This window comes from Rana temporaria, chromosome 10 (genome assembly GCF_905171775.1).
Source record: "Rana temporaria chromosome 10, aRanTem1.1, whole genome shotgun sequence".
NCBI lineage: Eukaryota > Metazoa > Chordata > Amphibia > Anura > Ranidae > Rana > Rana temporaria.
In genome coordinates this window covers 98,468,204-98,485,280 of record NC_053498.1, presented here as the reverse complement: position 1 = coordinate 98,485,280, position 17,077 = coordinate 98,468,204, and the positions used below count along the sequence as shown (strand labels likewise).

The 17,077-nt window shown below is 42.7% G+C and overlaps 1 protein-coding gene across 1 annotated transcript in view; it reads left to right on the top strand.

The window, feature by feature from the left end:
- The window catches only part of SDF4 (stromal cell derived factor 4), a 55,651-nt gene extending 39,132 nt beyond the window's left edge, over window positions 1–16,519 (top strand). The window contains exons 5-7 of the mRNA XM_040325798.1: window positions 46–204; window positions 12,424–12,599; window positions 15,829–16,519. Coding sequence (XP_040181732.1) covers window positions 46–204; window positions 12,424–12,599; window positions 15,829–16,005 — 512 coding nt within the window. The 3' untranslated portion in view covers window positions 16,006–16,519. The remainder of the gene's footprint in view (window positions 1–45; window positions 205–12,423; window positions 12,600–15,828) is intronic.
- Window positions 16,520–17,077: the final 558 nt, after the last annotated feature.

Sequence of the window (17,077 nt, the reverse complement as noted above, 5' to 3'; positions counted from 1 at the left end):
TTAGTTGGCATGCACTTTGACTTACATTTATCTATTCTCTCACAGCACAAGAAGTCCTAGAAAACCTCAAGGACCGTTGGTTCCAAGCAGATAATCCACCAGCTGATCAAGTCTTGAATGAACAGGAATTTCTGGCTTTTTTGCACCCGGAGCATAGCCGAGGAATGCTCAAATTCATGGTGAAAGAAATCGTCCGGGACCTAGGTACGTACGTTTTCTTCCAAAAGAAAAAAATTCCATGAAACAATTGGGGTTGATTTACTGAAACTCTAGAGTGCAAAATCTGGTGCAGTTCTACAAAGAAACCAATCAGCTTCCAGGGTTTTTTCTTTTTTTGTCAAAGCTTAATTAAACAAGTTGAAGTTAGGAGCTGAAGCCAACTAGTGCAAGAGTGTCAGGAGGCATCTAAACTGTTTGGCAAAACTATCGCATTTTTATTTCCTTTTATTTTTTATAATTATTTTATCATTATGCACTCCTACCGAACACTCTGTTATAACAATGTAACAAAGTACCTTAATTGTCTTAAACACTTTTCTGTGACAAGTATATCATTATTCCTTTTCTGTTTGGCAGGTTTCAGGCATGGGAACATCTGTCATGTTTAACAATAGCTCCATTTTACAAAGCATTGCACAGTGTTTGCTGCTCTATTTGTAAAATTGCACTTTGCTTGCATAGCACAAACATATCCACTTTTCAGCCTGCCAAGACTTACAGTGGTTGTGAAACTTTGATTATATAAAAAAAAAAAAAAATAACAAACATGACATACTTACCTCCTCTGTGCAGTTCATTTTGCACAGAGTGGGCCCGAACACCGACTTCTGGGGTCCTTCAGCCGCTCCTCCCCACATCAGATAACCCTCTAGGAGTAGCACTCTCCCGGGGGGCTTACCTTGCAGACGGGGTCCCGAGTTATTCATTCGGCGTCCATAGCTGTCGAATGTATGACTCGGCCCTGGTGCCCGCGTCATTGGATTTTATTGACAGCAGTGGGAGCCAATGGCTGCACTGCTATCAATCTATCCAATCAAGAGCCGAGACCCTGTGGAGACAAGGACAGCATGTCCCAGCCGAGGGAAATTCGGGTCTCAGGTAATCAAAACTGGGGGTATGTATGCTGTACATTTAAACAAATCTATTATCCGCCTGTACGTTGGAAATTGTTGTTTATGTACATGTTCAATAAACACCGTTTTGATTTAAAAAAATATCAAAACTGAGGGCCCGGTGATTGGCAGGTGTTTTTTCACCTTAATGCATGGGATCCCGGTGGACCGGAAGTCTGTCATTGGCAAGGCAGGGCAGTAGATGGCATTCAAAGAAATGCAAATAAGCTATGTGCAAATAATCCAAGTAATGTGGGTAGTTAGTGGTCGATAGTCCAAATAAGAATACCGAACCCTTGATTAAGTAAAAAGAGGGAATGGAGGTGTATGGGATTATTGCGGTGCCAGGATAGTTTGGTTTCTATTCTGGCACCGCAATAATCCAATACTCCTCCATTCCCTCTTTTTAATTCAAGTAATGTGCAAATAGCAGCTATCCAATGTGCAAAGAAGTACTTTTATATCAAATACTTTTATTCATTTTTTTTCACAAAACAATACAATCAATACAACATAAAATCAATATACAGACTAACATCTAAGGTCTCGGTATGTACCCCTTCGATTAAAAAAGAAGAAAAGACAAATATAAACACTGTGTCTTCTTCTACCACTACTACATTCTACTACTGGATTTCTCCATCCAGTACTTTTAGTCTGTATAGTTGTATAGTGTATAATGTATAGTTATATAGTCCAAATAGTTAATCCCCAACATGCAAATGCAGTTCATTAAAAATAAAGTGCAAAGTGGCAGTAACCACAGGATCTCCACTATTCGCTGTGCGACAACGTTTCCCCCAGCTTCTCACCACAGATCCAATTACTGAGCGTCTCGGATGTCTCACACACTAGTTGATTGGTTCTCAGAACGTTCCCGATGCAAGGACAATCGTCAAGTATTCAGGCTAATTTTCATAAAGAGAGACAGGGGAGGGCTTCCATGGTGTAGTAATTTCAAATTTTTTATTTAAAACAAAACGTAGTAACTTACATTGAAAATTTCGGCAAACAGCATAATGAACATATACATTTTCATGGGACTAAAAGTACTTGAAGTGGATGTACACCCACTCTCATCCTTTCTAAACTACTGCCATAGTGCTGATCTATAAGGATATAGATGCCTCCTGCATGTATCCTTACCTGTCAAATGTCTCCCCTCTGTCTGTTATAAGAACTGAAAAACTGCAGATTCTGTGGGTGGGTCTGTTGTCTGGAGCTTGGTGGGTGGAGTCGTGATGTTAGTAGACTCCCCGCCCACCTCTACACTCCCCTTGTCAACATGCATTTTTTTCTTGTGTATTCCTTACACTAAATTCTGCTATGATCACTAACATCCTGTCAAAATCCAGAAAAGTAACCACATGACTTCAGAAAAGGAGTGGGGGTGGGAATTAAAAAATAATGCCTGTCTCCAGGCTAGTGCATGAGATGTGTAAATAACCTGTCACTCACAGCAAGGGGGGCGGAACAGACTAAGGTTTTTCTCTAAGTCTGTTTTATTTCACTGAACAATAAAAGAGGATTGTTCAGAGCTGGATTATAGGAAATGTTATACTCTACATTGTGACATCAAAAAAAAAAAAAATTGCACATTATTTACTTGGATTATTTGCACATTGCTTATTTGCATGAGTCATAATTAATTGGTTGATTAAATATTTATTCACGTTTCTATAGATTGTTATTAATTTTTGGGGTAAGCGCCACATTTCTTTGATTGCCATTTACTGTTAGTGTGAGAACACCTTTTATGTTGGCAGCTGCTCACCATAGTTTTCCCTATTGGTTTGCGCATTAGTACCCCCTGTCTATAAGGCAAGCATACCCGTCCACCAAAATAAGAAAGGTCTAGGAGAAAAGGGAAGTGTCCACTGCAGAGAAGGGCCACGCAAGCCCGCAGAGCTTGGACTAGCCAGCGGTGCACCACCCAAATGGGGGAATGCAAAATATGGGGCCACGAGGGTGAAGCTGTGAAAATGACTGCAATGACTATGATGTGCTGCGAATCAAATACAATAGAAAAAAGCATCTATTGCTAGGCAAGATTTTGGATGCCGTTTCTCTGGAAAGACTCACTTTAGGTAATGATTTAAGCGATCTATTTTGCATCAGGTCCCCTTGGAGGTTAGGACCTTCCCCTTTTAGCCTTTGTTTTTCCTTCTTTATGGGGAAGGTGGTGCCCTCAAATTCTTGACTGACAGTTCAGCTCGCCTCTTTCACAGTTCCTATTTTTAGCGCTATAGCGCCTGTAAAGAGCCTTGGTGTGAAAGCAGCCTTAAGATGCACTCTAGGGAAAGGTATTTTGTTTGTTTTGTTTAAGTGGAACTTTAGTCAGAAAATGAATCCCTACTAAATAATTTCAGGCTGGCCCCTTTTGCAGGTAAAGCTATTGTTGTAATATTAATATATATGTGTGTGTATGTGTTTTTTTTATATATATATATATATATATATATATATATGTGTTATATGTAGGCATTCTAGGACAGGTCCATTGTACAGGTCACATTGGTATCTGTTAATTTAATCTACACATATCTACACATATCAAAGGATGTTAATATGCAAGAATGCAAATTAGGGCAGTTGATGACTGTAGCTGTTTTCCAGCTGGCAGTCATTATCTGTCACTCTGAAAGACAGAGGGTAGATCAAAGACCTAATGGAGACGGCCAATCAAATTGCTCAGCCATTCAGTGTATAGGCAATATAATATGGAGTCAGTCTTGTCTTGTCTGTCTCTATTGATATGAAGGCACAGGTCTAGGAAAAGATGGGACTCTGAAGGCTGGTATTTGTTGTCATATTTACTCTGTTGGATTTTTGTCATCTGTTGCAAGTATTGGACTTTGTTCTGTGTTGAAAGTCAAAATAAAGTGCTCTCTCTGGAAGAATTGGGTTGCTGCTGGAAAAATACTTAATACTTAAACATCAATTATCTAACCGCTAAATTACTTCACTAAGTTGGTGCCGTGACCCGGATCACTACAGCTATGTAAAACATTAAAATAAGTGGCTATACTGTTTAAAATGTTGTAATGCACTCTCACCCATGTTTGGCTGAAACGTCGGCATGCATCAGGCATGATATGTTGGTTAAACCTAAAGTGCATGGTGGAGCAGGCCAACCACACATGAAACTATACCACAAGATGACAGTCCTGACTCAGATACTTGATTAGTTATTTCATTGAGGCTTGAAACTCTGTGTCTCTATTGAGCAACACTCAAGCGATGTCCCCCTGACTTCCTTGCCTTGGGCACAGCCTCTATATTGCCCCCTGGGATGGACACTTTCATTTCTGACTGACTCCTTATTGCGGGTATGGAATTCTTCGGAAATGGGATATCTCCTTGATACTGGGCCCTCTTATGCCACTCTAGAACAATCTGTAATTTCCTCCAGGGTATCGGATACCACGTTTCTTCAAATGTACACCAGGTTCCCCCTTCCTGATCTGCCAGGCGACAGGTGACACAGCACTCTTACCGTTAAAGGAACTTATAACGCCGAAGTCTGATTATCCAGGAAAATGGCTTTAGTATTTTTAACTAAAGCATTTTTGCAGCCATTTAACCAAATCGGGCATACTACAAAGAGACCTGACCTCTTTTGAGGCCTTCTGCCTTGGCAAAATGAATTGTCCTCACGCTATCTCAACTATATATGGTATACTACTTCAACATGCTTCCACTATCGACCATTTTTAACTGGGGGTGGGCTGGGGGTAGAGAGAGTTGGGCCACCCACAGATGAGGACTGGGAAAAATCATTTTAACTTGTGTTTAAATGGAGCCAGTATTAGGGAATAAGTGACTGAATTAAATCACATGACGGATATGGAAGAACTCACGATGAGTATTCAGGAGAAACACTTTAAATTTAAATCAACGTGGTATGCCTGGATTGGCTTTTCGTCTTGACACCTTGAGATCATACCTGTGACCTATGCTTTATACACTGGTTGAACTGGTTCCTCGGCTCCTTTTACCTGATTTCTTTCTTGCCTTCTCTCTTATTACATTATCCTGCCTATGGGATATACTGGACTTCACATATTCTATCAAAGCAAAGCTAATGTTATCTGTGCCAAATTAGTTTAGCACTGCCTTGTACTGCTATTCCCATATTTCTATGTACTTCCAGAATGGAATTTCTGCAAGTGCCTTCCATTTGTGTTCCATTTGTTAAAAGCGTTTAATAAAACTTTTAATCATACCTTCCTTTTTTTCCTGCAGTTTTCTTGCTTGTTCTCATATTGACATATGATGTCCAGGAACTGTGAGCCCCAGCTAGTGCAATAGCAATTCCACTGGGGTCATGTACATGACAAATCCTGAGCTTCCAGGAAGTGGGTGGAGGATGCTGGGCATCATCTAACCCAAAAGAGGATTGGTGCTGGATCATTGAGCAGTGAGTCTTCGGCATATGGTTTACTGCTTTTGCCCACTGATTGCATTTTTAACAAAGTTGGAGTTAACCAGTGGGAGATTATGGCTGGCTCTTCTGCTATTCCGCAATTCCAAATCCCTGAACCTCATCTATAAGTGCCTAAAAGAGAACCGTCACTGTTGCCCCTACTAATCGTCTAGATTTCTCAGTTAAAGGGGTTGTAAAGGTTCGTTTTTTTATTTTCTAAATAGGTTACTTTAAGCTAGTGCATTGTATGTTCACTTACCTTTTCCTTCTAAATGTTTTTTTTCCTTTGTCTGAATTTCTCACTTCCTCCTCAGTAAGCTTTTCTAAATGACTTTCCACCGCTCAGATGATGGTGGAAAGCTTACTGAGGAGAAACAGGAAGTGAGAAATTTAAACAAAGAAAAAAAACATTTAGAAGGGAAATTAGGGTTGTCCCGATACCGATACTAGTATCGGTATTGGGACCGATACTGAGCATTTGCGCGAGTACTTGCACTCGCGCAAAATGCTCCTGATGCCTGACCCGATACTCCCCCCCCCCAGAGCTGGTGGAGAGACAAAGCAAAGTCCCCAGCCCCCCCCCCCCGCCGCTGCCGCCATCTAGTTGATCAGCGCTGGGGGAACACAACAGCTTTCATTTGAATAGCTGTGTATTCCCCGCCGAGCCTCATGTATAGAGGCGCGGCACGTGACTTGGCTTTCTCTTAGGGGACACAAGGCTGCATCTGGGGACACAAGGCTGCATCTGGGGACACAAGGCTGCATCTGGGGACACAAGGCTGCATCTGGGGACACATGGCTGCATTTAAAAAAAAGTATCAGTATTTGGTATCGGCGAGTACATGAAAAAAAGTATAGGTACTTGTACTCGGTCCTCGGTGGTATCAGGACAACCAACAATGCACTAGCTTAAAGGAACTAATTTTGAAAATAAAAGACGAACCTTTACAACCCCTTTAAGTCTTCCATTATGCACTGGGACAATAGAGTGCTTGATTAATCACTCTTGACACCTACAGTTCCTTCACCTGGTTTTCTGCCCAGGGCTTGCTGTGCTGTATCTTTTTAAAAGCATGTTGTTTGCATGATTTAAGAAGGAGTTGGTTGTTTTAAACCTTGCTCCATTGTGCTCCAGTAACGTGGAAGCAAACTTCATATCTCATTGGTCGTTCTGCATATTACAGTGAATGGAAAGTGTGGCTCACCACATACATCCACCTACCCTGAGAGACAGGTGCAGCTTAGTCAGATAATGTACCACATAGCTCCTTCTGCTAGAATGGGTAGGAGGAAGTATTATTGTCTTTAGAAGTACAGGAACCTTGTATAGTAAGGTCATGTCATATAGTGGTAGGTAGTATGTGTGAACGGATCTAGAGCTGAGATTGCTTTTATTTTATTTTTTAAAATGTATTATCTTTATATTTTACTGTTAGAAAATTGTACAGATGGAAACGGATATTGTAAGTATACAAAAAACTAGGAATTTGTGCCCAGTTTTATATGCGGTCCATGTCTTAATAGAAAAGATTTCCATTAAAGCGCTTGTAAATCGGAGTCACTTCTGACGGCTTTTCCCAACACATGCTAAAAAGGTGGTAGGGGACGAGAGCTCCAGTAACACAGCCTATGCATGTTCTGTATGTTATCTGTGCGATGTGTGAAGAGAGGTATGTCGCCTCCATCCAATCAGGACTCGCTAGGATCTGTAGAGTGTAACTTCAGCTCTGTGCCCCTGCTTTTTAAAGCTGAGAGATCCTGTGTAAATTCTGTTTTTGAATGGATGTAGAGGACAGATAGCTGCAGATAATCAGGTACAACTTATGTAACAACACTTTGTACATATCATCCTCACTTCTTCCCTCCCCCCATTACTGCACTCATCACCTCTTTCTAACTCTAATCCCACATGTTAACAAAACCCCTGGGACACTGAAGCATGTCCCCTCATATCCCATTCTCATTTTGCCTCCCTTACTCTTCTGCTTCTCATAACCTCTGGAGATATATCCCCAAACCCTGGGCCCCCCTTATTTTACTGTGCCCAACACGCCCATCACCCCACATCCTATAGCAGTAGTCGCAATCTACGCAATTTGGTCTCCATTCCTCCCCTTCCCAAAACCAGCCTCCCCTTATCCTGTGCCCTCTGGAAGGCCCGCTCTGTCTGCAACAAACTCACCGCCGTTCATGACCTCTTTGTCACTCCTTTAATCTACTTGCTATCACCAAAAACCTGGCTCCACGAATCTGACACTCCTTCTCCTGCTTCCCTCTCCCATGGTGGCCTCCTCTGGACTCGCTCCCCTAGACCTAATGGACGTGGAGCGGGATTCCTCCTATCCCCACAGAGTACCTTCCAGGTTCTTCATTCTGCTCCCTCTCTGTCCCTCTCATCATTTGATGCTCGCTGTATACGCCTATTCTCTCCAACTTCCCTAAGAATTGCTGTGATATACCACCCCCCAGGACCGTTATCAACTTTCCTTGATGAGTTTTCTGCCTGGCTACCCTACTTTCTCTCTTCTAAAATTCCCACAATCCTTCTCGGCGACTTCAACATCCCTGTTAATACAACTTTAGTCTAACCTCCTAATTTGACCTGAAGCAATGGGTACAGGCTTTTACTCCCTCTAATGGCAAAGCCCCTGACCTTGTACTCTTCTACCTATGCGCTCCATGCAACCTCTCCAACAATCCTTTTCCTCTCTCTGATCACCACCTTATTAGTTTCTCTCCCTCTCCCTCTCCCTCACCACCTTTCCCTCCAATCACCCAACTATCCCCTGTAGAAACCTCTGCCACTTCAACCCTTTTCTCCTCTATTCTGCTACTAACCACGTCTATGACAAAATCTCACCCCTGTTCTGCCCCCAACCAAGCTACTTCTGTCTACAATAAATCCCTGTCCTCCACCCGAGACGAGCTTGCTCCCCTCACTACACACAGAATCAGGCTTTGACCCCTACAACCCTGGCAAACAGATGACACCAGAAATCTCAAAAAATTTAGCCGTGCTCTTGAGCGCCTGTGGCATAAGACTAATGCCTCATACACACGGTCGGACTTTTGACCGTGCAAAAGTCCGCCGTGAGCCTGTCGGAAAGAAAGAGAACAGGTTCTCTATTTTAGGTCCCTCGGACTTCGACAAAAAAAGTCAGATGGAGGCTACACACGGCCGGACTTTCCGAGGTAAAAAAAAAGCCAGATGGACTTTTTTTCTCAAAGTCCGACCGTTTGTACGAGGCATAAGTCTCTCAAAGATTTCAACCAATATAAATCCGCCCTCCAAAAATACAATTCTTGCCCCCACACTGCCAAGCAGACCTGTTTTACAACTCTCATTAATGCCTTCTCATCCAGTCCATCAATTCTCTACTTCATCCTCCCAAAACTCACAAACGTTTTGCTAACCGCAAAAACCAGCGGACACTATTTTGTACTCTTACTGCTGGACCTTTTGGCGGCCTTTGATACAGTTGACCACCCCCTCCTGAAAAAAAAAAACTTTACTCTTCGGTGGCTCTCATTCTATTTATCCTAACGTACCTTCAGTGTCGCTTACAATTCTGCATTCTCCTCTCCTCTTCCCTACTTTGTTGGGGTCCTCCAAGGTTTGTTCTTGGACCTCTCTTATTTTCAATCTACACCTCTTCCCTAGGTCAGCTGATAGCTTTACACGGCTTTCAATATAATTTCTATGCCGAGGACACCCAAATCTATTTCCCCACCCCTCAACTCACTCCATCAGTCTCCTCACACGTTACTAACAGACATATCTATCTCGATGTCGCACCACTTCCTTAAACTCAACTTGTCCAAAACAGAGATCATAATATTCCCCCCCAAGTGCCTCCCCTGTCTTTTCTGTCAAGAGCTATGGCACAGCCATCTCCACATGCCAGTGCTAGGTGTTATCCTGGACTCTAAACTCTCCTTTTGGCACCATATCCAATCCCTTTCTAAAGCTGGCCGCCTCAACCTCCGCATTATCTTCAAACTACGCCCCTTCCTAACCAATGAAACCTCAAGGCTCTTGATTCACTCCCTAGTTATCGCTCGCCTCAACTACTGCAACTCCCTCCTCATTGGCTTACCCTTAAATAGACTATCCGACCCTTCAGTCCATCATGAATGCTGCTGCCAGGCTCATCCACCTTACAAACTGCTCAGCGTTTGCTACCCCTCTCTGCCAATCCCTCTATTGGTTAAGTTACAAAGCCATCCACAACTCTGCCCCCAGCTACATCAGTAGTCTAGTCTCAAAATACCAACCCAATCATCCTCTTCGTTCCTCACAAGAACTCCTGCTCTCTAGTTCCCTCATCACCTCCTCCCATATTTGCCTTCGGGACTTCTCCCGAGCCTCTCCCATCCTCTGGAATATCCTACCTCAATCAAATCTCAAATCTATCTACTTTTAGGCGATCCCTAAAAACGTTTCTCTTCAGAGAAGCCTATCATGCCTCCATGTAACAACTGTTCTTTTATTCTGTTTTCTTCATCAGCTCATCCCCCCTACAGTTACTACCCTTTCGTATCACTTGACCCTCCCTCTTAGATTGTAAGCTCCAACGAGCAGGGCCCTCTGATTCTTCTTGAATTGTAAAGATGCACTTTGTGTGGCACTTTTGCTGGGTACATACTATTTTTTTTCTTCTTTTTTTTGTGCAACCTGCTCCAGTCAGAGCCGCTGTACTAATCATGCGAGCTGTTGTGTTTTTGAACACTCAGCGCGCTCTGGCATTGGCTGGCTGAAAGCGCTGATCGGGAGTCTGCCGACTGCTGCATGTCCAATGTTGTGTTTTTTTTTTTTTTTTTTTTATATTCGGCCCGTGTGTACGGGGCTTGATACCCTCTCTATAGCGCACAGAAATGATCCACCATGTTGGAAAATCTCTGTGTGCGTAGTATCGATAATCCTCCTTTTTGTAGGTAAAAATATCAAGCTGCTCACCATCAGTTCATCAGAAAAGCAAAGAGAATTCACTAAGAGAAACAGCGTCCCCTTGTCAATACACAATAGCACAGCAGGGGGTGGCGCTGTACTACATCCGATTGTTAGTACAGCGACTTCAACCTGAGCTCTCATTTCTTTTCTTGAACTTAAAAAATAAACTAGTAGTGTGTATGAGGCTTTAGTCATTCTTTAGTGATTGGACCATAGTAAGAAATATACAGTAGCATGATACTTATTACTGTGCAGTTTTTAATAATTTTTTCACTAGTGACCCCCCCTCACCGTACATTCTGTGCAGATCGGATGAGTCATCTTTCTGAAGTATTTAACCACACCGTGCACAGATGTGCTAACGTGTTATGTAAATATCTGTAATTTCTCTCTCAATTTAGTAGACTAGAACATATTTCTAGCTTTCATCACCTATTGAAACTGAACGTAGTAAAGATTACAAGAAAACCAAATGTGTGGCTTCCGTCTGCTGACTACAACATATGCAGTTCCCACATGCTTCCTTTCACCCCATAGTAAAATGTTTCATGGCCATCACAGAGGCGGCTACTGCTGGCCTCTCTTCTTGAAAAGGTTAGTGCCTTTGGCTGTCATGCTGACCCCTTGACTTTAATACATTTTTTTTTTTTTTTTTTTTTTTTTTTTTACATTTTTACAAGCGGTATACTTGTTCCAGGTCAGTGATTCAGAATGTACTGAAGAGGTCAGCCTAACAGCCAGTCTAGTGGCAGTCTCTTTAAAACGTGCTTAGATGTTAAAGTGGTAGGTAAGCCCTATAATAAGGCTTACCTATAGGTACAGTAAATATCTCCTAAACGTGCGCTGTCCATAGAAAGCTGTGCCACGTAGGAGTGATGTCATCGCTGCTCGGCCAAGCGGCGGATGCCCTCAAACCTGGAAGGAAGACCAGGGGAAGATGGAAGCCTTGCCAGCGCTGCTAGAGCGCCGCTATAGGGCTTAGTTTTCAGGTAGGTCTTTTATAATGTGCTAGTATGCGATGCGTACTAGCACATTATAATATTTATTTGCAGGGAGTTTTTTTTTTTTTTAAACTACTGCTTTAAACATTGGAGAAGGCTGACCCAGCTCTCCCTATCTGCAGGTGATCGCTGGCTGTGTGGTTACATGCGAGCAACAGACAGCTATGGCTCCTGTTAGCCTGTCACTGCTTTGCACAGGTTCAACCACCTGTGATTTAAATATGCAGTTTCTTGCCACATGGTTCGGCCACTGGACCAAATTATCCATTGTGAACGAGGCCTAATGCCCGGTACACACGGTCCGATTATCGGACAAATGATCGTCCGTGGTTTTTTTTGTATGTTAATCTCAAGTCGAATCGGAGTTTACTAAAGTCACAAAAATTCTCGGACGGCAGAATAAAAAATCGGAAGTGATGTCATGTGTTGTAATGCATTTGTATTGCATTTTCGAACGACCGCTGTACTGATTAAACGAAAATCGTACGATCTGGCATCGTACGAAAAAAAATTCCGTGCATGTCCGATGGAATAAAATCGAATGAACTGTCCTGATCGGCTCTCAGAAGCTCTGTACTAGCGATCCGATTATCGTACGATCGTTTCGAAAGCAGCATTTTTCGGATCGTGTGTACGGGGCTTAAGACATTGCACTTCTTCTTTTTTTTTTTTTTTTTTTTCTTGATTTTCCATGGAAATTTGCGGATTTGAACAAGAAGTTTAGCACAATTCCTTTAAAGTTACTTTCGTTTTGGTTGCTTGTTGAGATGAATAAATAAAATGTCACTTCAGTTTGGAAACAGATTTTGAGTAATATTGAGACCATTACATGAAGTTCTGGTCTAGAATTTTTCATACTGGTTTGTAATGTGGTATGTATTTGATATACTTGTTGGCACATTAATGTACAATTCTTATTTATCTTCCATTCAGATCAGGACGGCGATAAGAAGCTCACCCTCTCAGAGTTCATTTCTCTACCTGTGGGCACAGTTGAGAACCAGCAGGCCCAAGATATCGATGACGATTGGGTGCGGGAAAGAAAGAAGGAGTTTGAAGACGTGATTGATACCGACCATGATCACATTGTCACCATAGATGAACTGGAGGTCAGTGATTTATAGCTGTGTTACAGTGTTTTCCCCGAAAATAAGACCTACTGTGATTTCCAGAGAGGGCTGCAATATAAGCCATACCCCAAAAATAAGCCCTAATTTAAAGTGGTTGTAAAATCCTAAAATGCACTGTATTACAGTATTATATCATGTAAACTGTGTATGTTTCTGTAATCTATTTGTGATAAATACCTTTGGTATAGCGCTCTCCTCCTCTTCTCCCAGCTGTCAGTGGTGGATCTCGGCCCCCCGCAGTGCTGGAGGCAGGGAAGAGGTCACGGAAGCGCTGAGCGGTGCTATAAGAAGGTATTTATCACAAATAGATTACAGAAACATACACCGTTTACATTATGTACCGCTTTCTTCGGCGTATACCGCGCACTTTTTTCCCCTTAAAATCAGGGGGAAATCGTGGGAGCGCAATATATGCCGATCCTCGCTGTCTCTGAGCGCCGCCAACAAAGGCCGAGCCGAGTGTACTGCGCACTCGGCTAGGCTCCGCCCGCAGCCACACGAGAGGAGCCGAACACACCGGAAATCCGGCTCTGCACAGCTCGACCGAGGAGCCAAATTCAGCGCTGCAACCCCCGGCAGACGGACGCGACGGACACCGACAAGGCTGGACGGACCGGCAGACGGACGCGACGGACACCGATAAGGCTGGACGGACCCCGCGCAAGGCCCGCAGACGGACGCCAGACAAGGCCGCCGATGGTTGCCCGGCAAGACAGCAGACGGACACCGACAAGGCTGGACGGACCCCGCACAAGGCCGCAGACGGACACCGGACAAGGCCGCCGATGGACGCAGACGGACACAGACAAGGCTGAGCATCCAAAAAGTAATTTTTTTTCCCTAAACTTCCCTTCTCAGGTTGGGGTGCGCGCTATACGCCAGTGCGCGGTATATGCCGATAAATACGGTAATACTGCAATACAGTGCATTCTAGGATTTTACAAGCACTTTTACACCGTTCCACTGGGGATTCCTGACAGGGAGGAAGATGGCACATGACGAGGCCTACTACTGGGTCTTTTGTTGCCAAAATTATTATAAGACCCAGGCTTATTTTCGGGGAAACACGAGTTGTAAATTATTATTTTTTTGCTAGAAAATGTACTTGGAACCACCAAACATTATATATAATTTTTTAGCAGACCCTAGAGAATAACATGGCGATCATTGCTATATTTTATGTAACACAGTATTTGCACAGTGGTCTTTCAAACGCTTTTTTTTTTTTTTTATGCACTTTACTGTTTTAGTTTTTTTTAAATTCAGTGAAGTTGGCCCAATTTTTTTGTATATTGTGAAAGATGAAGTTATGCCGAGTAAATGGATACCTAAAAACATGTTGCGCTTTAAAATTGCGCACACTCGTGGAATGGCGACAAACTGCAGTACTTAAAAACCTCAATAGGTGATGCTTTAAACATTTTTAAGTTACCAGTTTAGAGTTTGCTAGGATTATTCGCTTGTTCTAACAATCGCGGCAATGCCTCACATGTGTGATTTGAACACTGTTAAAAATGCAAATACTTTTGTGGGCACAATTTGCTTTTTTTCTTTTGTGCGCGGGGACGGAGGCACTTTAAACATTTAAAAATATATATATTTTTAGTACATCACGGGACACAGAGCTGGATAGTAATAACTATCAGTAAGGGATTGCACCATCAGTGCTTTATCGCTGACGCCGCCCCCTCGCCCCAGTGTGAAAGGGGCCTTATACAGCCCACTTCCAGTTTCTTGTTAAAAAGCCTAGGCTTATTACATCATGCACAACTCTCTCTCACTCTCCTGATCATTTGCCCGTAAGGGAGGGGGGATGAGTCATAGGAGGGCTGCAGAGATGGAGGTGTGCCTTTTTGTGTGTGTGTGTGTGTGTGTAAATCCCAGGAAGTGAACAGGCAGCAGCTTCAGCTGCTCACAGTTAAAATGGATGCAGACAGCATATTTGGCAAGTACAGAATTACAGTATATATAAAATATGCAAAATGGTTGGAGGGAAGCTTCAGAATAGCAAAGATGTTTTTATCACAAATAATGTGAGCAGACTGCACTTCCTCTTTAAGTGGTTAAACTGCCTTTGTTTACAGACCGAAGTTCATTCCTTTGATCTAAAAGAACCAAATGATACAATGTTTATTTTTATCTCCGCTGAGCAATGGTTTGATAAACTTTGCCAGCTGCCTATGTTTTTCTTTGTTTGACTGCTCTAAACAGAGAATGGGTCTGCACTTGTTACGTGAATTGTGGAAATGCCAGATTATGATCGTGAGGGGGCTGAATCGAGATCTCGATTTTTCTAACGATTAATCATGCAGCCCTACTAGAACTAGCAGCGTGCAGAGGGTTCATTCAGAATCTTTAGTGTTTAACATGTGGTCACATGCCTTTAGCACCTGATGGATTATATATCTATGTACAGTGCCTTCAAAAAGTATTCATAGCCCTTGAAAGTTTCCACATTTTGTCATGTTACAGCCAGAAACATAAAAGTAAATTGGGAGAAATCAGCATTAATGCCAGTGGACCCAATAAGGATCCAAGCTTTAGCAGAAATCCCACAGCTGGAAATAGTGGGGACAATGAAATATTTAGGAATATACATAACAAGTGACCCTAATAAATATATAGGTCCAGATTCACAGAGAGCGGGCGCACATTACGCCGCCGTAGCGCAAACAATATACGCTACGCCAACGCAGCGCAGAGAGACAAGCATGGAATTCGCCAAGCCAGTGCTCCCAACGCTGCGCTGGGTTTCGAAGGCGTATGCTGGCGTATGTGAAAGTGGGCGTGAGCCATGCAAATGAGGCGTGACCCCATGCAAATGATGGGCCGAGCGCCAGACAGATACGTATCACGAACTGTGCATGCGCCGAGACGTGGGCGCATTCCCCTGCGCACTTGAAATGAGCATGTTTATCAAGTTCAGCCAGAAGAGAATAATCTATATTAATAGACTGCATCAAGAGAAACCTAACCCCCCCCAGTTGTTTTAGAGAAAGTACAAAAAAAATTCTGAAAGTGTGGTCCAAATTTATCCAGCAGAATAAACATTTCTTCCTGATATCCCCCAAAGCTTGTCCATTTTTTATTTCTTCACTTCTCGAATGGATTTTTTATTCTTGGCTCTGACCCCGATCATGCAAAGTGCATCTCTGCTCTTGTTTTCTGTGTCTAAAACCAAATACATTTTTCTCTTTGCATTTTGCAGGCATACATGGACCCAATGAATGAATACAATGCTTTGAATGAAGCCAAACAGATGATCGCTGTAGCAGATGAAAATCAAGACCACCTCCTGGCTCTAGAGGAAATCCTGAAGTACAGCGAGTATTTTACAGGCAGTAAACTGATGGACTATGCAAGGAACGTTCATGAGGAGTTCTAAAACTGCTCCCGCTGTTCACCCAGATGAACCACCCCACCCTTTTAGCTGAAGAAGCTTTAGTCACAGGGACATCTCTCAGTCTGATGAGAGAATATACACCAGTATTGCTGCTACTCTACCTGTGTATTTCTAGTGTGCAGTATTGAGTGGGGAGATCGCGTTCCCTGCCAACTCACAACCTTCATGGCAGAATTTGCACATATGTCATGGCTTTGATTTTGCTTCTGTGATGTGCTTCATTCCATTAGTGTAATTCTAAGAAATGCTTGCAGAGTCCACTCTTTTCTCTGCCGCTGATCATTCTGAATGAACTTAAAAGAAAAAAAGACTAACCTGGATATGGCATATGCCAAGCCGTCCGTGTTAAGTGTAATATATCAGAAGTCTTCACTGTCAATGAGAACATTTATTTATGTGTAATGTTGAATACATATGTAAGACAACAAACCTGTAATTTGCATAATATGCCCAGATATATATTTTTTTGTGTTGTATAAAGAGTATTTGTCCTTTTGCTTAATGTTAGGACAGCTGTTTTGTGAGCCAACGTCTACGAGAAAGCAAAAAACGAGTGACAAATGCGTCTTTGTTTTTTTTATCCTTCGGCTCTGGCGGCTTCTAAGCTTTGTGGTGTGGGAGGTTCTTGGACACGGCAAAGAATTAAAATGAACCTGTATTAACAACTGTTAGAACTAATGTGATGGAGTAATAGAAAGACCTTACAGTCGCTGTAAATATTAGTTTCTTTCATATGCTGCCATGTGCACCCTATGGATCCCCCCCACTTACCAATCTTAGGATGCAGTGTGGGCAATTCCACAACCTGTTGAGAGGTGACGGTGTTGCAAGCTGTGATACTAGGGGTTGGGGTTTAACACAAACTTGTTTTAAGATTCAGTATTTTTATAAACAATTTGGGTTCTTAAAGCGGTGGTTCCCCCTAAAACAAATTTCTAACAATAGATTCGTAAGACCCGTTACACTGCGGGTAGGCTGGCTTTTGTTTTTGTTTTTTCGTACATACCGAGATCTCGCCGTTTCGTCCCTTGGCGGTGGGCGTTCCTAGTTGATT